Raw genomic sequence first — 22,955 nt, 5'->3', positions numbered from 1 at the left:
CGGTTGGGAGGGATGATCTGTTTGGAAATCATCAAGCCGCCCTGAGCGCGCAGCACGTGCAGAGCATATGCATGAGGGCTCTCACTTCCCGATAGATGCGGGCGTGAATCTGCAGTGCGTGCGTCTCAAACTGAGGTGCTTCAAAAAAAAAAAAAAAAAAAAAAATGAGCATTAAGTTCACAAACGTTCATATTTACATTAAAAAAGGAAAAAAAAAATACACATGGGGGTACCTACATACGTACAGATGTACGTTCTCCCAGGAAAGAATTGTCCAAATACCCTTCTGCCATTTTGATAAAATAAAAATTCGAACGGAAATTACGTGAATAAATAATGGGCGAGTAGCCCATTCAAAAATCTGTTCATTCGATAGGAGTAACTAAATATGGTGTGCTTTTTTCTACTCTTCAATTATCAGTGGCGTCATCTATACAGACCTCCAAACTGGGAAGGATTTAATTCTCTGCCCATATCAAATGGGAAGTGCGTGGACAAATCTCCACAATCACTTAGAAATATATAATGGGCGTAAAAAGAAGGTACTGAAATTTGTTTGCACGATGGCTGCTATAGAAGTTGTTCTGGGGTATCCTCCCCAGTGGGAGAAAAACTCTGCCAGGTTTATCCCCCCTGATTGACCCCATTAATCATTCCCCTCGATGGAAGACACGAAATTCTTCTTCTCATATATATCCGAAAAACCCTTCCTGTTCATCCAGTTGTAATTACACGGATTCACTTTATTACCATTACCTCCATTCAGCCCAGACGACATAATTATCTGCTTGCACTTGAACAGCTCCTCTCGTAAAAGTTTCATCTGAACCATTAAGTTTTTTATTTCATTTTTGTAGTGCTTACACTGTAAACAGGAAGGACCCAAAAAATTGTAATTCCCAAAAGGGTTAAAATTGTTGGAGGAAGAATAATTAAAAAGCTCGCTTCCATTTGTCACTTCTTTTTCTTTGTAACCAAACAGGTTCGTGTCCTCTTTAAAATTGCTGAACCTATTATCCGCTTCATTTGTGCACTCAAAATTCTCGTTAATGCTATTACAGGAGAGGAATATATTTAGCAGGTTGTTTGTGTAATCCATTGAATCATTCCCTTCTTTCTCATTTGTGTTGTACTCCTTCGATTTAGTGACCTCCTCAAAATGGCTACTCTGCAGCGGGTGTAAACCTTCCTCTTTTATAAAAAAATTGCTATACGTGTCGTTCGAAGTGTTGCTTTCGCTAAACGAGTTTCCCCTCCGCACACTGAATGGAGAGCCTATGCCTTGGCTGAACGGGTTCCCCATGTTTGAACTTTGGTTAAAAATGCTATCCAAATCGTCGCCCATTCTGCCGCTCCCCCCCTGCAAGGACATGCTCGAGTGGTCCTCCCCCTCCTTCAAAATGAACGCAGAGTTGTTCTTCTTCTTTCCAAACAGCATGCCTCCTATTTCGCCTACCCTGTTTGTCCCCCCAGAAGATTCCAACCCGGCCAACTTGCTATCCATGCTACCCCTAGTGTAATTATAAAACATACTTTCCTTCTGCTGCACGAGTTGCTTCTTCGAAATGACGAACTCGCTTGGTTCCTTTGAGGGCACACTATTTTCCGTGCAGTTGGAGTAATTGCCTGTCTGGCAACAGCCCTCCTCCTCCACTTGCTTCTTGTCATCCACATGGTTACCATTGTTGGGGGTGGACTCCGCGGTAGATTTCCTCACAACGCCACGATTCGAGTTTATAGCATTGTAAATGTCTATGGATTTGCCTCTGTTTTGCACACTACCTAAACTGTTAAATGTTGTGCCATGATTCTGCTTCTTATTTTCCACATCTTGGGTTCTATTCGCCCAGTCAAAGTTCGCTCTGGAAGTAGTGCATACAGCAGTGCTCACTTCCTCACAGGTAACTTTCGCCTGATTCATGGAATTCACCCCACTACAGCTACTGCTCCCTTTGACGATGACGTCTCTTCCGTTCAGTGCACTGCTCCTACTCTTCTCGCTCCCGTTTCCGTTTTTGCTAGCTTTGTCTCTCGAAGAATGGTCGTTCCTATGACTGCCCATTTCGACTTCCTTGCCGCTGTTCTGCTCCCTCTGCCCCATCTCCTGGTCGGTACCTTCTCGATGGTCACTCTGCTGGTCGTCCCCTTCGACGTGCTTCCTGTTCCTGGGTGTTCCGCCATTACTGCCACTTTCCGTTGTGCCTTTTTTCGAATTTTTATTTCCACTTTTGTTCGTACTGGCCGTGTTGCCACCCTTCTTTCCCTTGGCATTTTTCCCCTTCTCCCTCTCCACAGAAGACTGTTCGACGTTGCTAAAATCTTCATCGTTCCTTTCGCTAGCACACAAAGATTTGGTGCTTCCATTTTTCTTATCGTCTTGGTCCTTCTCATTGTTACAATTTTTGCTCATCGGATTCTCCTTCTTGGTGTTTTTCCTTTTCTCGTTCAGTTCGCTCTTCAGTTCGTTCTTCAGTTCAGTGCTCCCCGAGCAAAGGACTTCGCTAAAGGTACTTGTCCTGGTATGGTTGCTTCCTCCACTCAGTGCACTACTACTGTTGTTACTTCCGTTATTGCTTCCTATATTTGCATCTGCCCCTTTTTTATTTTTATTCTTCTTTGACATTTTATTTTGGCCCTTTGTGGTGTTCCCTGTTAATGTAGCACTGCCATTTTTATCCCCGTCTTCTGCTTTCAATTCCCTTTCGCTGTTCACCCCGTTGGTTACATTCTCCTCCTTTGCAGCTGTCACAAGTTCGCTTCCCACACCACTTAGCACTTCACTCGTGCCAGAGTCAACGAATCGAATTCCACTTCCCACGTCAGCAGGTTCCCGATCAATCTTGCACCCCTGTCCCTCCTCCACATGCTCATTTGTAAAGAAGCAGTTGTTAGCTCCACTCCTACCCGTGTCATCAAAACTGAGGTGATCGAAGGTGTTGCAATTGGACATGTTCGCAAAACTACTTGTCTTATTATTACTCTCAGTAGCATCAAATATGGTCGACAAATTCGCATAGTTCTCGAAAATGGAAGTATTATTTGAGTTGTTGGAAAAATATTTAGAACCTATTAAGTCGAAGCTTCCTTCTGGGCTGCTATTCCTCTCTGTTATCAGCTCGTCCTTAAAATTGTCCACATTTGTGTGAGCCTTTTTGAACAGATTTGCGTTCATTCCGTCTGGCTGATTTGTTGCGTCTTCTCCATTTGCCATTTCTGCCAAACTTGGAAAATATTCGTACGCCTTGTTATAGGTCATCCCCTGGAAGGGATTACTCTCCTGAGCAGCACAACTACCTTCTCCAGCCATACCTCCACTAACAGCACCACCAACTGTTCCACTTCCCGTGCCAACTTTGGACTGTCCCTTGCTCTCCCCCTCATGCCCCTTCAAACCGTGCGAAAAGAAAGAATTCGTCGCCTGAACGTTTACCACATCGGAGTTATAGTTATCCCTCCAACCACCCTTCGTCTTATTATTTTCATAATCGGTGAAGCAAAACTCAACAACCTTATACGCATTATTGTCCAGCATATCGAAGTTCAGTCCACATTCGGTCGTATTGCTATTATAACTCAGCGTTTCATCACAGTACATGTTATTTTTGTTCATAAACGATGTGTTCATGTTTGTCGTTTTGTCGTAATTTACACTTCCTAAATCGCTCAGCTCATTTATCCAGATAGAACTACCACTATTGTTGTTGTTGCTGTTGCCAGTTTTATTATCATTGCTACTTTTTATATTTTTCTTTCCACTATTCGGTTGTTTAGTATTCCACGGGTTTGTATACATCGTCGTCGGGCAGTGCGTAATCGACGCGTTGATGGAACTGCACAGAAGGTTATTCAAGCCGCTGCCTAGACCGCTTCCAAGACCGCTTCCAAGACCACTTCCGATACCGCTTCCCAGACTGCTTCCTAGACTGCTTCCCAAACCGCTACCCAGACTACTCATTCTGTTGCCACTGCTCACACCGCCACCCTGACTGCTGTTCGACCACGTAGAGTAAAACGATGCATTCTTATTCAAAAAGAGGCCACTCTTATTTGAGTTGTAATTAAAGTGTGGCATACGGATTTTCAGAATGCTCTCCACCTTCCTCCTAATTTCCTTATCGTTCTTATTATGATGAGTCAGTATACTATCGATGTTATTTCTCCACTTGTTCCACTTCTTTTCCCAAATGGTCCAATTCAAGTGTGCCTCATTTTTGTCATTCGAATCATGATAGAAGGCACATTTCTGAAAATAATCACAAGCTCCATCTTTTGCCATCTGACATGCTTGCGTTTTATACACTATGGGGTGGAAAATCTTCTCCAATTTCGTGTGTGCCAGAGGGCAATACGCATCATCACATTTTTTCATACGTGGACAATCGACGGGTAGGTAAAAATATTCGTTCGTTTCTCGCCTATCGAACTTGTTTATCTCGTACGGATACTTCTTCAGTTTGTTGAACGACTTCGTCACGGGCACACCGACGCTCATCTTGTTCTGTTGTAAAGTGGCAAATGCGGGGGGTACGACGGGAAGGAGCAGAATGGGGCAGAGTCTCGGGCGGAGAGCCAATACCTTGGTGTATTTCAAAAATGCGGGGAAATTTGGAAATTTAAGAAAAAGAGAAATGGCAAAGTGGTGAAATGATGAAGGAAACGCGCAAACTTTTTATCATGTACACTTTATGGCTACACAAAACACAAAAAAAAAAAAAAAGGCACGGGGAAATGGTCAAGCGCTATTCACGAATACGTATATATGTGCCCATATAATGGGGAAAAAAATAAGCGTCCACTAGGGTTAATGCAGACCATGGTAGCTCATGCAGATTTGATTCTTCCTATTTTTGGATGCTTGTTGAATTGTTTCTCTGCCGTTGCGTTAGCGTGTTGTTTTGCCGATCACGAACAGCGTGCCTTTTTATTTCATATCTGTACGAGAACAAAACTGACGCTTCGTTTTGCTTCGTCCAGCTTCGTGTCGTCTTTGCCACTTTTCACTTTCCTTCCAATGCGCGTACTTTTTCACACATAAAAAATAACTATAATTATAACATCATCAAATTGGTTAATGGGTATGCACCCTATATATGGGTGTGCTCCCTTATGGAAAAAAGGAAAAAATTGTATATAACACAATTAAAAAAGGGGGGAAGAATAACGGGGCACACTCCATCCAATGACCATTCGTGCAAAGGGCATTATGTGCGCCCTGATTGGTGTATGTTTCGTTTGTCTCTTTTCTCAGAGTATCAGGGAATTAACATTCTCGTTCGTGCGTTGGTATGTTCGTGTATGTATGTGCGAACGTACGCATATAGGTATGCAAATGTGTATACAGGATTTGTCACCCCTCCATTTCGATGACGCAAATACGATAACACGCCAGCCCACAGTGAGGTATGCAGAAGGCGAATGACTAATTTAAGCAAATCATATGTATTTGTGTTTGTTTCACTTTCACAAATATTAATAACATAAATTAAAAAATAAAAAAAATTACTATACGTATTCACTGCTACGAACACTGTTCCTGTGAATAGGAGGGAAAAAAGACTCACATGTAGATGGACTAAACGTTCTTTAAAAGGTATAAAAATGGTAAGTTTTCCTTGTGTATTCACAATTATTACCCAAAAAGATCACTAATATAAACGTAGGCACGCATGTATGTAGATACGGACGCCTTGATGTGCGTACGTACACATAACAAATTTTTTTACACAGAAAGACACAAAAAGGGCGTGTAAAAAAAAGGCAAACCTTTCAAATAAATGAGTTGATAAAATTAAAAAAAAAAAAAAAAAAAAAAAAAAAAAAAAAAGTAAAAAAGAGCATAAACGTGATGAACAATTGAGTTAATTTTTATGTCTTCCCTGCAGTGATGTGTTCAAATAAAAAGCGCAGGCAAATGAAAAAAAGAAGAAAAAAAAAAAGTTCCTTAGAATTTCCTCAAGTTTCCTAAACACGCGAACTCAAACAAAATAAGACATTTACTCAAAAGGCAAAATAAACACATTTGGATGCATTTGCTTTCTGCTTTTATCTAAATGTGTAAAAATACACTTAAAATACAACTCATATTTTTCTTTGTCCATCTCCTTTTACTATTTTGTGTAAAGCACTTTGATAGAATCATTGAATATGTATACTTCACTTTTTTTTTTTTTTTTTTTTTTTTTTTTTTTTTTTTTTTTCATCTTTCTTCCGACTACGTCATGGGGTGTCTGCTGCTGTATGTACTACTACTGTGATAAAAAAAAAAAAAAAAAAAAAAAAAAAAAGACACTTTAATTTTTTTTCTTTTCTTATATCCACAAGGTGAATTACGACAAAGAGTTTAAAATAATGCACGTCTCATTACCGCATCGAATAATACCGTTGTTCTTTTTTTGTTCCTTCTTCCCCTTTTAGGTATTATCAACGTGGCAAATACACATGCATGCATATGCCTACAAACAAACTCGCAGATATACCTACAGGGGCACACGCGCGTGAACAAGAACACTTGTACGCACCTGTGTGTGTTCACGAATGTACATCTTAGGCAAAGGTACAAGGAGGTACTACTCCCGCATAAGCATACATTGGTGATCCAAAAATGCAGTCACACAGTTGCCGAGGCGTAGTGTAACTATAATAACATTAAATTTTATGAACGTTCAAATATTCTTTCCACAAATAATGAGAGAAGCACACTCATTTATTTTACTCCCACATAGTGTTAATTCGTTCCAAAAAAAAAAAATATATAAAAATGTATAAATAAATAATGAAGGAAAAGCATGGAAAGAAAAGTTTGCAAACGCAAAAAAGAATCAAAAAAATTCTTTTAATAAAAAAAAAAAACAAAAACAAAATCGAGGTTTATTCAGCGTTGTTGTTCACTCATACGGGGGAACAGGACGTATCACGCAAAGGGGGGGAAATTACAACTTGGTTTTCCGCTCTTTTGTCGTTTAAAAAAAGGGAAAAATCCCCACACCGGTCTGCGTATACGGCTGTTGCTCACGCGGTAGTTGCCCACGAAGCATACACACATATTCATGTATCAAACATGAAACAATTCTGTCGCTTAAATGGATTTCGCATTGGGGTCAGATGACACACTGCAAATGCGTAATGGTACGAAACTTCTGCAGATGGCAATCTTTCCCCAAATCAGGTAAACAAATTTCGCTCGTTCCTGTGTGCGTTCTCACTTTTATTTTTTTATTTTTCCTTTTTCGAGTTGTAACAGTAATACAAATAATTTTACAAAAAAAATACATACGCTTATGTGTACAGTTATATATGTATGCTTATGTAAACGCGTAGATGTACACATATCTTCAAACAAACACAAGTGGCGCCCTTCACAGCGGTTTTTAAAGTGAAGCTGTGGCAATCAACATGGCTTTGTTTTTACGAAAAAAAGGCATCTCACAGGAGTGGTGAGAGCAAAGTGGAAAGGCAAATTATGAGTAAGCAAAATGGGACGGCAAAGTAGAGAAATGTAAAATCGCACTTTTACACAAACGAAGGAGTACAAAAATGAACATGCGCAAATGTAGAAACACAAAGAAAGCGCAAAAGGGTGAAAAAAAAGGAAAAAATATATAGTACATAATATATAATACAAAATATAAATTATAAAAAATAAAACGTAAAATGTGAAACGTAAAAAAGGAAAATGATAACAGTCATGATTGACTTCCCGCAATGTGTATTCCGGTATACCCATACCCCTAGACCTTTCGTAAAATTATGCAAAGCAGAAAGGAAAGAAAAAAACATTTTCCTCCTACAAGATAAACTTCCAAAATTAAGCAAAAATATAAGTGCTTTAAGAACAAAAAAAAAAAAAAAAAAAAGCTTACATTGGGGTAGCTGGTGAAAACCATAATGACTTGGCTGTCTGTGTGTAAAGAAACCTTTACCCTTTACATACGTGTAAGCAAATTATTGTTTTTGAAAAAGAAAAAAAAAAAAACTGTGTTTATACACCTTTATGTCATGTTATGCTGCGCTGCAGTATGCTATGCCTTTTTTACGATTCTCTTCTTTACTCCTTCACTTCTTTCATTTTTCGCGCTTTTCCATTTTTTCATTCTTTTCGCCTTTTTTCTCAACCCATTTAAACGTTACAAGCCAACTCTGCGACGGTTCACCGCGAACGTTTTTAAGTGCACGTATGTAAAGGAGTTAAGGCATCTCCACACACATGTGCTATGCACTTTTTACCTTTATGTAGAAAAATTCGCGAAACGTGTAACCTCAATGGCATACAAATGAACAAATTTAAGCAGTGGAAGGATGAGCTAATGGGGCACTGTTCAGAACGGAAAAACTTTGGAATGACTCCACAAAAGGAAAATAAAAAATAAAACTTAACCTTCCCCTTAACCATGTTAAACACCAAATGGGCAACGCAATAATGGGCCACAAATGATTCATCCATTGGAAGAAGCAAATTAAAAAAAAAAAAAAAAAAGCACAAGTAAACACGCACAAGCAAACACACGTGCGTTGCACTAATTCGTTAAAACAATGCTAAGGCGGAGGTGATATTACGCGGAATTGAACAATCGCATAGGGTATACACCTTACGCGCACTTATTCGTTCGTATAGGAAAATTGCAAAGAGGGAAAACAACTCAGATTTGTTGTAGACTTATCGCCCCGGTCATGTGACACATTTTTTGTGGAAAATTAAAAGAATCACCCTCGTCGCTGTACGCACAAATATAAACGGGGGAAGTACCGAAATTGGTTTTTCCATCTACATGTGACCGTATTGTGGAGGTCAACTACAAACGGTCTTTTGTCCTTTTTTTTTTTTTTTATTTTCACCTTGTCTTTCGCATATCCTCATACGCTGCCCAGCGTTGGTAATAATTTACCTTTTCCGAAAAGGCATACGTGAAAGAAGAGAATAAGCAGAATACGCATCGTGGGGTATGCTCCCAAAGGGGGAAAATATTTATTCATCAGGGGTGACATTCCTATGTCCCCCTTTCAGCTCTCATGCGTGTCCAATGTTGACAGGAAGAGACACATAAGTGCTGCCAGTCCGATTTCTGTTCACGCAATTTTGATCCCCCATTCTATCCTGGAATGTCCGATGGACATACCCTGATCCCTGTTAAGGACATTGTCTCTCGTGCGAATTGCCACAATAAGCTAAGCGGAATAAACTCATTTTAATTGTGCCCCGTGGTGGAGCATGCAAAGCGAAAAATGCTAATAATACCGCAGCTTTATGCAGCGGCGTAAACGTAAGTACCACCCAAGGGGTGTCGTTGTATTATCAGCAACAAATCCATACCACACGAGTTAACTTCCATAGGGACAAAGCGGGCAAAGTAAAAACGTGTACATATGTATACCTTTCACCCACGTGTGTTTCGGTTGTCATATTAAAAAAAAAAGTTTTTCTTTTCCCCTCACAAAAGGGTTCATGCAAAGGAAATGCAGAATGCCGTTTGGATGGCAGAATAGTCCAGGCATATTCTGTTCGAAATTTTGTTTATATACTTTTTATCAGCAAAACAAGTTGCGTGCCCATGAGGAGGCGCTTATTTAATGTGTTTAACATATGAGCCTCTAATTCTCTCATCTTCTCCTTTTGGGGACTCCTCTATATACATGCTAACAGAATGGAAGTAACATGAAAAATTCGCGCATTAATTACTGCTCTACGTGGAAACATCAAACTGGGCAACATAACCAGCGGAAACCGGAAAAAGGAAAAAACTCCAACCACCATTTTGCGCCAACTTTGCATTAATTTGCACTCAAATATAATACGCGTGAAAGATACTGGCCAATCGGGCGGTAAGCGTAATGTAGTACACTATAAAAATCGTCGCGTATACATATGTAAATTGTTAGCATACGCCGAGGGGCGCCATACGGTAAAATAGAAAATGAAGCCTGGGATTCAGGTCAAAGAAGGATGGCGAAAAATAACGTTTTTTTTTTTTTTTTTTTAATATGCTTATGAAGGCTATGTTGTTTTGCATATAGAGTGCATCTTCTGCGCGTAAAGCAATATTTCCCCTTTTTTAATCCCATTTTTTATCCCCTTTTCCCCAAGTTGCTATTAAGAAAAATAAAAACAATAGCAAAATTACACTGGAGTGAACCTCCCTCTTATTTTGCGAAAGTTAAAAAGGTTGACCAACAGGTCATGTCATATTTGTTTCTTTCATTTTTTCTCCTTTCCCAGTATAGTAGGGGCAGATAGAACAGCAAAATATTATTCTTCCCCATAAGTACTTATAATTCTTTGGGAAGCTCAAAAAATTCCCCATTTGTTGTTTAACGTTTAACTCTTCCCCTCCCCATCGTGTTCGGTGCACGAATTATGTATCCGTGGAATAGTTTAACCATACGCACAAACAGTACGCCCCATCGTTAAAGGTGGTAACCCCGCACAAACGTCCCAAAGTTTGAATCCTGACTACATAATTATGTCTGGCGGTAATATTGATGACTTATTTAACGTGTTCGAGGAAAATGACATAGACGATAATATTTCCACAAAAGATGAAGCGGGCGAAGGGGGGGGTGGCGGAATCCCCGTGGAAAACCATCCCCAGGGTGAAGTGAACGAACAGACACCCAGTAACATGCATACTGACAAAGGCGCATTAGGAGGTGGACAGGATGACACTAAAGGGGAAGCGCAATTGAATACGCAACCGCAGGGTGCATCAGCCGCCCCTATGGGGACCCCCCAAATAAACGTGGAAAACCTCATTTCGTGTAAAAAGAGGGACCAAAAAGTGCAGAGCAAAATAAAGGAGGAAATATACAACGACATACAAATTGCTGATGACACGACCAGAAATGCAAGCAACAAAATGAGAAAGTTGAACGAAAAGCAAAACGGAAAAAACGTGGAAAAAAGCGAAAATGGAACCGACCATGATAACGAACCGGTAGAAGAAACGCTAATCGAAAATAGCAAAACGATAAACAATGACGATGTGCTCGTGTTGGAGGAATTCCGCAGTGACGTCAATTGCATTCACAAGTGCATCCGGCCAAAGAGCTACATCCACAACAAACTCAGTGAAAATCTCACCCCAGCCAGGACCTACAAATTTGAATTAGACACTTTTCAGAAAAAATCCATTGAATGTTTGGAACGAAACGAAAGTGTCCTCGTGTCAGCACACACATCAGCAGGAAAAACGGTCATCGCAGAGTACGCCATCGCGCTAGGGTTAAGGGATAAGCAAAGGGTTATCTACACCAGCCCTATAAAAGCGCTAAGTAATCAAAAGTACAGAGATCTGAGTGAAGAATTTAAAGACGTCGGATTGATTACGGGAGATATTTCCATAAATCCTGATGCGTCTATTATCGTCATGACGACGGAAATTTTGAGATCCATGTTGTATAGAGGCTCTTCCCTAACGAAAGAAGTAAAGTGGGTAATTTTCGATGAAATCCATTACATGCGGGATAGAGATAGAGGAGTCATCTGGGAAGAAACGATCATCCTACTCCCCCTCATGGTGCGCTTTATTTTCCTAAGTGCAACCATCCCAAATGGTATTCAATTCGCAGAATGGGTAAGCAGTATTAAAAGCCAAGCTTGCCATATTGTCTACACAGATTATCGACCCACCCCCCTGCAACATTATATCTACCCAACATCCAGCGAAAGTGTTTTTCTAATCTGCGATGAAAATAAAGATTTTAAAAAAAATAATTTCATAAAAGCGGTCAACGCGATAAAGGAAAAAAACAACATGTCAGAGGATAGTCACCACCAAAGTGGTAATAGTAAGCATAACAAACGGGCAAAAAAAAACGTCCACGATATTGAAAAAATTGTACAGATGTGCCATTCGCGTAATTATACCCCTCTTATCATTTTTGCATTTTCCAAAAAGGAATGCGAAATAAATGCCACGACCATGCATAAAGTGGACTTAACAGACGACACAGAGAAGGAAGTCATAAAAGAGTTGTACGAAAACGCCATTCAAATTTTAGCTGATGATGATAGGGCTTTACCGCAGGTCCAGTTTATTCTCCCCCTCCTGTTAAGGGGTATAGGAATCCATCATGGGGGCCTACTACCCATCATTAAAGAAATAATAGAAATTATGTTCCAAGAATCCCTGCTGAAGGTTTTATTCAGTACAGAAACTTTCTCCATGGGAATTAACATGCCAGCGAAGACGGTCGTTTTTACCTCCTTGAGAAAATTTGATGGAGTAGAAAAACGGTTAATAACATCGGGGGAGTATATTCAAATGGCTGGCAGAGCTGGCAGACGGGGGTTAGACGACAGAGGGATTGTTATTATTATGTTAGAAAGCCCACTACACTGGAGAGAGGCGGAAAAATTATTCGTCGGAGAAGCAAACAGACTAGTTAGTCAGTTCCACTTAGGGTATAATATGATTTTAAATCTACTCAGAATAGAAGGAATTACGCCAGAGTTTATGATCGAGAGATCCTTCATTCAGTACCAAATGAAGAAAAACCTCTTCCAGAAAATTATGGCCAAAAAAAAAGTGGAAGAAAAAATTAAAGAAATTTTTAACCAATTGACTAGTATCTACTTGGATAAGGATGACCAGGAGATTAGTAAGGAAAATCTCCTGAAGAAAATTATGGACCATAATTATGAGTGCATCTCCAGGGGGGGTGAAGAAATGAATGCAACTGAAATGGGCCACACTCTACATGACGACCAGAATGGCAACGCGGAAGAAGGTATACCCCCAGGAGGAGTGGAAGAAGAAATAGGTATCGACGCGGAACACACCGTCGACATGATGAACGGTGAAAACTTCACCATAAATGATCAGCTCAAAAACTACAACACCGTCTTTTCCTGCATTTCCAATTACTACATATTAAGGAACAAACTGATCGAGTTGGGCGAAACGTACAGGTCTATACTGACAGCCAGGAAGAACATCACCCCCTACTTGGCCATGGGGAGACTGCTCTACCTGGTGGAGGACGACCTGAGGTGGGGTTGGGCCATATGCATTGAGGGAAAGGTTGTGGAGCGAGCTCACGGGGGCCGCACCGCCGGTCGGAACAACGTCACTAACCACGCTAACCACGCTAACCACGCTAACCACCCGAACCACACGAATGAAGCTAATGGCGCTGTGCTGCTCGTGGACTGCCTAGTGCCGTACAGCCAAAACAGAAAAAGGAAACTGTCCCACAGTGACGACGACGAAAACAATGACGACGCAGAGGAAGAAGACACGCGGAAGGAATTCGCACCGGCCAACGACAGGATGAAGGCCAAGTGGAAACTCATCACCTTTCACATAAAATGCATCTACCAAATTTCGGCTGTCGTCTTAAACCTAGACAAACCCTTTGACAAAAAAAATGAAGAACAAATAATGAGCGCCAAAATGAAGTATAACACTATGGTAACCTGTCTGAAGGGAGAAAAAAATATTCCAGTTATTAACCCCCACCAGATGGATATTAAAGATGAAGCCTTCCTAAAAGTTGTAAAAAATATTAACTACCACGAACATATGTTAGGTAGAAATAAATTACTGAACAATCCAAACCTTCAGAAGTTTTACCAGCTGTACAACATGTATGTTGCTCTGCAGTTTGAAAAGAACCTTTTAGAGGCCAACATAGAAAAGTGCAGATTCATAGTCTTAAAGAAGGAACTAAAAAATATGCTCGTTCTTCTACAAGGCTTGAATTATATAGAAATTTCCCACAACTTGGAAGGGGAAAACGCGCAACATGGGACAAACAATCAGGAAGTCAATGTGGAGACGGACAAAGGAGACGATGAAGCCAACCATAATGGACTCATCACCGGAGGGGACTTCACCCCGAGTGACGAAAAAAGCTACGTCGTAACCATGAAAGGACAAATCGCCAGTGCCATCCTCAGTGTGGACGAATTAGTCATTTCGGAGTTATTTTTCTCCAACTTTTTTAGTAAGTACAACTACGACTACATATGTGCCTTCCTCTCCTGCTTTGTCTATGACGAATCCACGAACAAAGAAGTAACCATTGAAGACGGAGTTCTTGTGGAAGGCTACGAACAGATAATTAAAACGGCCACCCACGTTTGTAACAAAATGAACGAATGTGGAATGAACATAAATTTGAAAGACTACCTGGACAAGTTCAAGTCCGCCATTATGCCAATCGTCTTGCAGTGGGTACGCGGTTACTCCTTCATGGAAATTCTCACCGATTCGCAGATATACGAGGGCTCCATCATACGCACGCTCAGGTTAGTCGTGTGTATTAATGAATATCGACCATGCTCACAAAAACGCACACATTAATGTGCCTATAAAAGGGCCATACAAAAGTGCGTATATTTTTACATACACCTGTTTGTGCCGAATTATGCGTTCATGCCCAACTCATTTATTTCCCCGCACCTCCCAACTTACGCAGACGCCTGGATGAACTGCTCAGACAAATGATCTGCGCCTTCAGAGGAATCAACAACGACAGCATGTGCGAAATTTTGACAGAGGCGACCAAAAAGCTTCGACGCGGCATCCCCTTCTCCCCCTCTTTGTACCTATAAACGTAGCCATTTGTTTAACCCTGCGTGGGTCAAGAATTCGGGATAATTATCCCGTATATGTACATATATACATTTGCTTGTATGAACTTTTCTCTCTTTTTTTATGTTTTTAAAAGTGCAGTTATACCCCTGAAAAAAATGCACACACGGCAATGCGGCAAACTCGTTGCGTCATGCCCATTGGTGTGTTTTTCTCCCCCTTTTTCCTTTAAAAAATGTGACTACACTGTTCTGTTTGCTTGTTTCGTTTCACCAACCCCACTTTGTTCGTCTTTCCCACGTGCAGTTATTTGCATTCCATATGTTGTGCATAGTGAAACGTCAACCACAGACAATTTGTTGCCCTGTTGCGGTAATTGTGGGAAGAATAAAAAAAAAAAAAAAAAAAAACGCTCCACGGATAATGCCTCTCCAATGATAAAGCGAACGAGTTTCCCCTAAGTGGGCCACAAAACAACGTCCACTAATCCCCCCCGTTTGACAATTTCGTGGCAGCAAAAAATGGCCTCACAACTGCAACTTTAAGAATAACACAACCCGCAGGTGCACCTTTGAAATGCAAAGGAACGGCCGTTATGTTCTCATCTTTATAACAGAAAATGGGGGCGCCTCCTTACCCTAGGGGAAATCCAAGGGTGCCTACAAAATGGCAACCAGCGCGCCGCTCCAACGTAAAAAGTGATACATGCATGTGCCTTTTAAAGCATCTCCATAATTTTCGTCGATGCGAAATTTGAATAGTCCTACTTTTAAAATAACCGCTTGAGGAGAATTCCCTTTCTTTGTTTTCCACCTCTCGCTTAAATTCTTATCCATTGTTCGTTACCCCACCAGTTCTTCGTCAAGGCACGCTTTCGTCAACGGGAACAGGGACAACCGCAAAAGCAACGGTGCGCAGTCCCGTTTTTCCTCATGATGCATTTATACATGCAATTTGCCGCTTCTTTAGTATAGCCACTTGCGAAAAAGAATATTTTTTTTTTTTTTTTTTTTTTTTAATTTTAAAGCGCCGTTCAGTGTCACCTTTTTCGACGCGCATAATACTCCCAATGAATGATTTTTCGCTCCGTCGCCTTGCAGAAAGGTAGATCCCAATTTTTGAAACAATCACAACAGGGGAAAAAAAACATTTGTGCTAACCATTTTATTTTTTTCTTCCATTACCGAAGCATCACCAACAACAACGTCCCGCATTCAATTGGCAGACCCACCAATTGGTCATCCATATTGTAGGGACGCTCCCATAACATGAAGGGGGGCATCTCTACATAGCGCCATACGGATCAATACGCATGTACTCTCCCTCCTGTGCACTTCCCCCCATACACACTCCTGAGAGGTGCTAATATAAACTGCACACCTGATCAAGCAGCAACGGAAAAAACAGAACAGTCTTCCCAACATGGCAGACGACATCCTCCAGTGCGTTCACAAAGAGTTTAAATACGTGCTCATAAGTAGTGACATAAATGACCAGATCAAAGAGCTAACCTTCAGTGGGAGCGAAAGGAAGTTCCAAGGCGTTCTAGCGTCCCACTTTAGGAGAATCATTTTTGACGAGAAGGGAAAAAATGAGCTAAAGGAGTCAATAAAGGAGAAGCTTAAGGTAAGTAAGGAAAATGACGATGGAAAAAATGGACAACAAAACGGAGAACAAAACGGAGGAGAAATAAACGCCAGCGCAATAACCCCAGACCTAATCAACAACGCAGTGGAGTCATCCCAGACGTACCAAATAATCCCCTTAACCATTCCCACGGAGAAGACAAATTACTTTGCCGTCAATTGTTACATTGATGATATTGGACGTATAAAAAAATTACCCTACAATAGCAGAGCGTCTAGAATTTGTAGCACAGAAATTTATGGAGATGCCTTCCTTTCAAAGACGTACGATAATGAGGATTTCCGGAGGTGCGATTTTACCATTTCGGAATATGAGCAATTTTTGCAGAACCCCCCCAAGGCAGAAAATAGGTACGCACGAAGTGACACTCTGTATGTGCAAGCAGCCACCCCGTCCTCACCTTACTTTTAGGAAGAACGTCAAAACAGTTACTTCCCATTCATGCTCGATAGTTTACCACTTTGTGCTCATTTTTACCCCCTTCGCAGGTGGGACCAGGCACAAGCCATGCAAGACTTGTTGAAACAAATGCAAACCCAGAAGGAGGAAAGCAACGCCATTAGCGCGCCGACTGTGCGGCCGAATGTGTGCGAACATTGCTATACGGTATGGAGAGGATGCCCACTCTCTTTAAAAAAAGCGCCAAAAAATCGGAACAAAATAGAGTCCCCTTAACAATGTCCAAACCGCTCACACCTGTCTTCTTTCTCCCCCTCCCCGCTGCAGGAAAAAAACCTCAAGAGATGCGGAAAGTGCAAAAAGGTCTACTACTGCTCGATAGAGTGCCAACGAAAGGACTTTGTTTTCCACAAAAGAATTTGCTCATGAGGAGGCTTCCCCCACGACCACCCGTCCGCTAGAATGTCGTTCAGGAGAGACCACCTTTTTTTTTAAAACCATGGAGAAGCTTTTTAAAATGTACCCATTTTTTTTTTTTTTTTTTTTGTTAAATTGGCTAACACATTCCTGATTATGTTTAACTCATCGCAACTTCTCCTTCGTGTGAAGTAGCCAATTGGGATGAGACAAAAGAAGTATGCCTGCCCGCGTAAACCTACGCTCATATACATGAACAGGCGCACCGTCTGTTGTTGCACGTTTATCGTTCTTAATTTTTGAAGCCCCCCCACCATTCACCCAATATTCGCCTGTTTGCTGTGCCATTCGAATGTATCATTTCTGAAAATATATATATATATATATATATATATATATATAAACTTTTTAAAAGAAATAACATTGCATAATTAAATGACAAAGTAACCATTTGAGGGGGCGTTGTCCCACCTCGTTCTCTACATTTGCACAAGTAGGTAGCAACGCTAAGCCATTTTAGCGTCCCCATCCGCATAGAACAGATTTACTCACCCAACATTCGCCCCATTTTTCGCTTAATTTTATTTTTATGCTCCCCCCTTCCAACGGCGCATGATCATCTTCTTCACCCGTACTAGGGACGAAATGCCACCTGCACCCACCAACTGTACTTTGCAACCCTCTACTGAAAGGATAAACAAAACCGTGTAGCGTAAAAAAAAATAAATACACACTCGTTACAACCCACTATATCGAAAAAAATGTTCCTAACGGAGTAACCACATTTTGTCCGGCAAAACAAAAAAAAAAAAAAAAATTTTTTCTAAACGACTGTGTGCCCCATACGTAAAAGAAAGAACACACATGCTCAACCCACGGGGGGAAAAATAGCAAAAGGCATAGAAAAAAAAACGCTTGGTTCAGGAAGACCGTATTATTCAGCCCAGTCAACATCGTAACAGTGTTCCCAGTACGACGTTGGTATAAACGTCCCTACTCGACGCACATTTAAATAGCCAATCCAAGGAGATCGCCGACCATGCGGAGGAATCTCCCATGTAACATCCTCCTCGTATGGTCGGTCCTGTCCCTTACAGTTGCCCTCTGTAAGAAAATGCTTTTCGTGGATCTACTCAATGGAGTGAACATAAATTACAAAAGGAGGGTACCCATATGTAAGAGGCCAACGAGAAGTGCAGAATATCCCTCAAAGCAGCCCCTGCATGCGAACCAAAGCGTAGAACAAATCTCTTCAAAAAATGGCAACACATCCATCACAAACGATCAAAACGACAGAGATGAAAATATTTTGCAACAATACATTTATACCCTATCCCACTTGACCATCTTCGATGTGGATAGGGATAAAAGTACGCCCCTAAATATTGCCCTACTTTTAAAGGCCTGTCTAGCATCCCACAATTACATAAAAAATGTAGAGATCTTCACCTCCGACGTGAAGAACAAAGAAATCTGCTCATTCATTTACGAAAACAGAAACGACTTTGACACCTTCTTCAAGCGGCATGTAATGAAGTACGTAGACCTTTTTGGAAATCCCCAAATGATGGAAACGCGAAAATCGTACATCGATAATGAGCAGGAGTATCAGCGCGAATTAGAAATATTTAAACAAATCGATGGAGATACAAAAGTGAGAAAAGATATACTAGAAGACATATTATTTGAATGCACACGGCTGAACAAAATAATTCAATACTCCCTTGCAGTTAACAACTTTGATTTATTTTCCCCCACAGTTATGCTCAAACTATTTACGTACTTTAAAAATCATGGAATATATTACTACATATTTGTGAACAACATTAAGAGGATTAAATATTATTACGAGACGAAGGACATACACGGGGAAGACAAAAGGAAGATAGAAAAAATTGTCGACCATTATTTGCTCACCTTGGATCGGTTCAACGATATGTATGAGGCTGGCCATGCGATGCTGTGATTGATCATTTGATGGTAGGGAGCGTTACGCGGAATAACCTCCACGCGGTGGGGGAGCGGACATGCAGACAATACGTGGGAAGGATTCCAATGAATTGTTCTTCACACCATTTCGTACCACACATTTGGTTAAAAAAATTACGTACATATATATGCACCTGTGGGGGGGACCCACTCGTTTATGTTACCTTTTACCAAAAGGCCAAACGGGTTACCACACACACGAGAGCGTCTTACCACATGTGACACCTTGCCAACACTACGTAGCATACCGACCGGAAAAGCACTCCCACAAAATTAACACAAACGAACTTTTCCGTTTAGCATTCCATGTTGCAAATCCAATCTGCGGACTGCGCACATGGAATATTCGCGGGAGTCCCAACTGGGGAAACAAAATCGCAGTGAAATAAGCGCTCTGAACAAATCCTACCTTTCACTAAAGGGATGAAAATCGACAATTTTTTTTTGCGCGATTTTTCCCAATATCTACCCAGCGTGTGCGTGTTCCCACCAAATTGACCTAAAACGTAGCACTGCTAAAGAAGGTAAAACGAATGAACGTTTACTTTCAAACTGGGAGGAATACACATTCTTAGTTACCACTTTGTGTAATGAATGGAGAAAAAAAGGAAGCTAGCCAAAAAGACAAAACACGAAAAGATAAAAGCTAAAAACAACGGAAAAATATTTGTCAACAAAAAAAAAAAAAAAAAAAAAATATGAACTGTTCATATTTTTTTTCGAAATAACTTCAAAAAAAAAAAAAAAAAAAAAGCCAAAATTTTAAATGATGAATGTTTCGCTAGTCAACTTAAAAATCAAGGGACAACCATGTTACACCACTTCGCCGTCTCAGTCCTTCTTTTGCAAAATTTGCTCCTGGATGTACTGCGGCACCAGGGTGTACTTGTGAAGCGTCATGGTGTAATTTCCTGCGGGGCGAAAAAAAAAAAATTACAACAAGCAATGATACACCATTTCACCTAGCGCAGAGAATCCTACTACGCACTTACTCCCATACAAACGTGAGACACGAAAATGTTTTAAATGCAAAAGTTGTAACCTCGCCCCTTGGTTATTTTCCGCAAGTCGCTAACGTAGGACAGGATGGAAGCCATGGGTGCTCTCGCAACTATTTCCTTGGTGTATTCGTCGCCTAATTTGGGTGTACACAAAAAGGGAGGCAGCAAAGTGTGCGCAGCACGGTTTGCAAAAGGGTATGCTCAACGGGATGTGCATGTAGTAAATTTTACCCTCGTCATGACACACGAACTTAGCTTAGGCCACACAATGCAAAGCACTGTCCCACTGTTTTCGCGCGCTTGTCGCTTGCCAATTCTTACTTTCATCGATGTGCTGTATTTTCCCCCTCTTTTTAACCAAGTCGCTGATGACGTCTCCCAGGTACTCAGTGGGCACGGACACGTTGAGCTGCAAAAGGGGGAAAGGGGCGCACACACATTTGGATGGTGTTCCATACAAATGGCGTTACGTTGGAGTCGTGCATACGTTGACCACTTCGCCACTTTACCACTCGCCTTACGTTCATCATCGGCTCCAGCAGCCGAACGGACGTCTTCCGCGCAGCCTCCCGAATGGCGATCCCCGCAGCTAGCTTGAACGCATGCTCGTTACTATCGACGGGGTGGAACGACCCGTCCACGATCCTCACGATAATATTTATCAGTGGCGAGTTTGAGAGAACGCCCAAGTTGCACTGTTCCCGTATCCCCGTATAAATCGCTTCGAAGTATGCCGACGGAATAGCTCCACAGGTTATTTCGTTCTTTATAATAATATTATTGTTCACTTCCGAAGTGTCAATGTTCATGCTGTTTTTGTGTGAGTCCTGTTCATCGGTTTGATCTTCCACCTTTTTGGAGTTCTTCTCATCGTTGTTGCTCTCCCCGTAGGTGCTCTCTCCTTCTCCTTCTTCATCCTCTTCCTCTGCGTAGGTATACATAGGCTCGATCTTAATGTGGACGTCGCCATATTGCCCTCGTCCGCCTGACTGCTTGATATACTTCCCCCTGGCTTCCACATTTTCAACGAAGGTTTCCTTGTACGAAATTTGTGGCTGTCCATAAATAATGGGGATATTAAAATCCTTCTCAATTTTGTTAATAATAATTTGCAAGTGCAATTCCCCCACTCCGCTGATTAGCAAATCTTTTGTGTCTGGATTAATGTGATAAAAAAAGGAATGATCTTCCTTCTTAATCTTCATTAAAGCGTTAATTAACTTTTCGTATTCATTTTTATTTTTATTGTAAATATAAAAACTGATAATCGGAGGAATTTCTTTAATTTTTTTTAATTCCGCTCTCAGGAATGTGCTGCTTAACGTGTCGCCAATTTGTGTGTCCTTCAATCCAACCAGACCGACAATATCCCCTGCTCGCGCACATTCCAATTCGTACTTTTCACTAGAATGTATGAAAAATATTTTAGAAATTTTTTCACTCCTCTTCGTTCTGTTATTGTAGATATAATCTCCCCTGTTTATTTGCCCTTCGTAAATGCGCACGTAATTTATATTACCGAGATGCTGGTCATTCATAATTTTGTAAATCAGCCCCACTACTTTTCGTTTAAAATTTTTTATGTTCATGGGATTTAGTTCTTCCGACATTTGATCGGTCGATTTGGCGGCGCTGCAGGTTTCCTCCTGTTGAAGTGTACCTTTATCTGGAGTGCCTTCCTCACCGGATGGAGACCCTTCCCCTGTAGTATTAGTGGTGGATTGTTGCTTTACCCCCCCTGTGGGAAGCTGAACGGGTGATATCCTCTCCCCCCGTTTATTAACATCATGTTTGAAAATAACCTGATTTTTATAATTCTGAATTGAATCAATTGGGGAAGGCAAATACTTCACCACAGCATCCAGCAACATGTGGACATTTTTATTTTTCAAAGCAGAGCCACACATGACTACGTTGTATTTTTCCTCCACGACCAGCTTCCGAATGTACTGTTCCACCTCTTCCACTTGGATAGGCTTATCGTTTAAGTAGATGTCCAAAAAGGAGTTAAACTTTTCAGCGATCTGTTCATACAGCAAGTTCTTATATTTTAAAAAAACATCGTAGTGACATTTAGGAATACTTTCGTATACAAATTCATGCGCATTTTTGTACACAATAATTTTCTCCCTTAAAATGTCAATTGTGCTAACAAAGTTGGTCATCTCAAAAATGGGGACAAGCAAAATGAGAATCTTTTTATTCAATTTTCTTTTTATTTCTTCTATGCAGGATTCGAAATTCGCTCCTACTTTGTCCAGCTTATTAAGAAATATAATTCGACTGATGTTATACCTGTTGGCTTGTTTCCAAACAGTCTCCGATTGGGATTCTACCCCTTCGCTACTGTCAAACACAACCACACCACCGTCAAGAACCCGTAAACTTTTCTCCACCTCTGCTGTGAAATCTACATGCCCTGGCGTATCAATAATGTTGATTCGATAATCTCCTAAATTTTTCTCACTTCCATTCCAGTAGCATGTGGTAACCGCAGCGTTTATTGTTATTCCCTTTTCTCTTTCTATGTCTAGATAATCCATGGTAGACATCCCTTCGTGTACTTCCCCTATTTTCTTAATAACATTTGTATAATAAAGTATTCTCTCCGTCGTTGTCGTTTTTCCTGCATCTATGTGTGCAATAATACCTATATTCCGGTATTTCTCTAGTTCTACATTTTTGTTCGCACACACGTTGCTTACCATAAGGCGAAATGTGTTCCCTTCCTTTTGCTTACTCTTTGGGGTCCTAATGATTGACCTTCTAACGTGGTCCCCACTCATTAAAAAGGATTGCACACCAGGTTTACACCAACGTTGGATCACTCCTCCATCCCTTCTGCGCCACCTACTCAAGGCACTAACAGCAGTATGGGAGTTCCACTTCACAAATAAGAACAAAAGGACAAGCAAGGCCAAAGCGTCCTGTCCTCTCCACAAAAATAATTTAAACATTTCCGTTTTTGCTGCCT

The 22,955-nt window shown here is 40.9% G+C and overlaps 5 protein-coding genes across 5 annotated transcripts; 3 read left to right on the top strand and 2 right to left on the bottom strand.

The window, feature by feature from the left end:
* Window positions 1-646: 646 nt before the first annotated feature.
* Window positions 647-4,492, bottom strand: PCOAH_00037000 (Uncharacterized protein; the record flags this gene model as incomplete). The annotated part of the gene is made up of 1 exon (XM_020060491.1): window positions 647-4,492. The coding sequence occupies one exon, from the start codon at window positions 4,490-4,492 to the stop codon at window positions 647-649; it is 3,846 nt and encodes a 1,281-aa protein (XP_019915974.1).
* A 5,962-nt stretch (window positions 4,493-10,454) lies between these two features.
* On the top strand, window positions 10,455-14,548 carry PCOAH_00036990 (ATP-dependent RNA helicase; the record flags this gene model as incomplete). The annotated part of the gene is made up of 2 exons (XM_020060490.1): window positions 10,455-14,242; window positions 14,413-14,548. The coding sequence occupies 2 exons, from the start codon at window positions 10,455-10,457 to the stop codon at window positions 14,546-14,548; spliced, it is 3,924 nt and encodes a 1,307-aa protein (XP_019915903.1).
* A 1,402-nt stretch (window positions 14,549-15,950) lies between these two features.
* Window positions 15,951-17,003, top strand: PCOAH_00036980 (MYND finger domain protein; the record flags this gene model as incomplete). Its single annotated transcript, XM_020060489.1, has 3 exons — window positions 15,951-16,525; window positions 16,664-16,781; window positions 16,902-17,003. The coding sequence occupies 3 exons, from the start codon at window positions 15,951-15,953 to the stop codon at window positions 17,001-17,003; spliced, it is 795 nt and encodes a 264-aa protein (XP_019915750.1).
* A 1,027-nt stretch (window positions 17,004-18,030) lies between these two features.
* On the top strand, window positions 18,031-18,957 carry PCOAH_00036970 (Uncharacterized protein; the record flags this gene model as incomplete). Its single annotated transcript, XM_020060488.1, has 1 exon — window positions 18,031-18,957. The coding sequence occupies one exon, from the start codon at window positions 18,031-18,033 to the stop codon at window positions 18,955-18,957; it is 927 nt and encodes a 308-aa protein (XP_019915884.1).
* An 854-nt stretch (window positions 18,958-19,811) lies between these two features.
* On the bottom strand, window positions 19,812-22,938 carry PCOAH_00036960 (Elongation factor G; the record flags this gene model as incomplete). Its single annotated transcript, XM_020060487.1, has 4 exons — window positions 19,812-19,891; window positions 20,023-20,115; window positions 20,303-20,390; window positions 20,503-22,938. The coding sequence occupies 4 exons, from the start codon at window positions 22,936-22,938 to the stop codon at window positions 19,812-19,814; spliced, it is 2,697 nt and encodes an 898-aa protein (XP_019915733.1).
* Between the last annotated feature and the right edge of the window lie 17 nt (window positions 22,939-22,955).

This window comes from Plasmodium coatneyi, chromosome 11 (assembly GCF_001680005.1).
Source record: "Plasmodium coatneyi strain Hackeri chromosome 11, complete sequence".
In the NCBI taxonomy this organism is placed as follows: domain Eukaryota; phylum Apicomplexa; class Aconoidasida; order Haemosporida; family Plasmodiidae; genus Plasmodium; species Plasmodium coatneyi.
The sequence above is the reverse complement of the archived record's forward strand: the minus strand, read 5'-3'. Positions and strand labels throughout refer to the sequence as shown.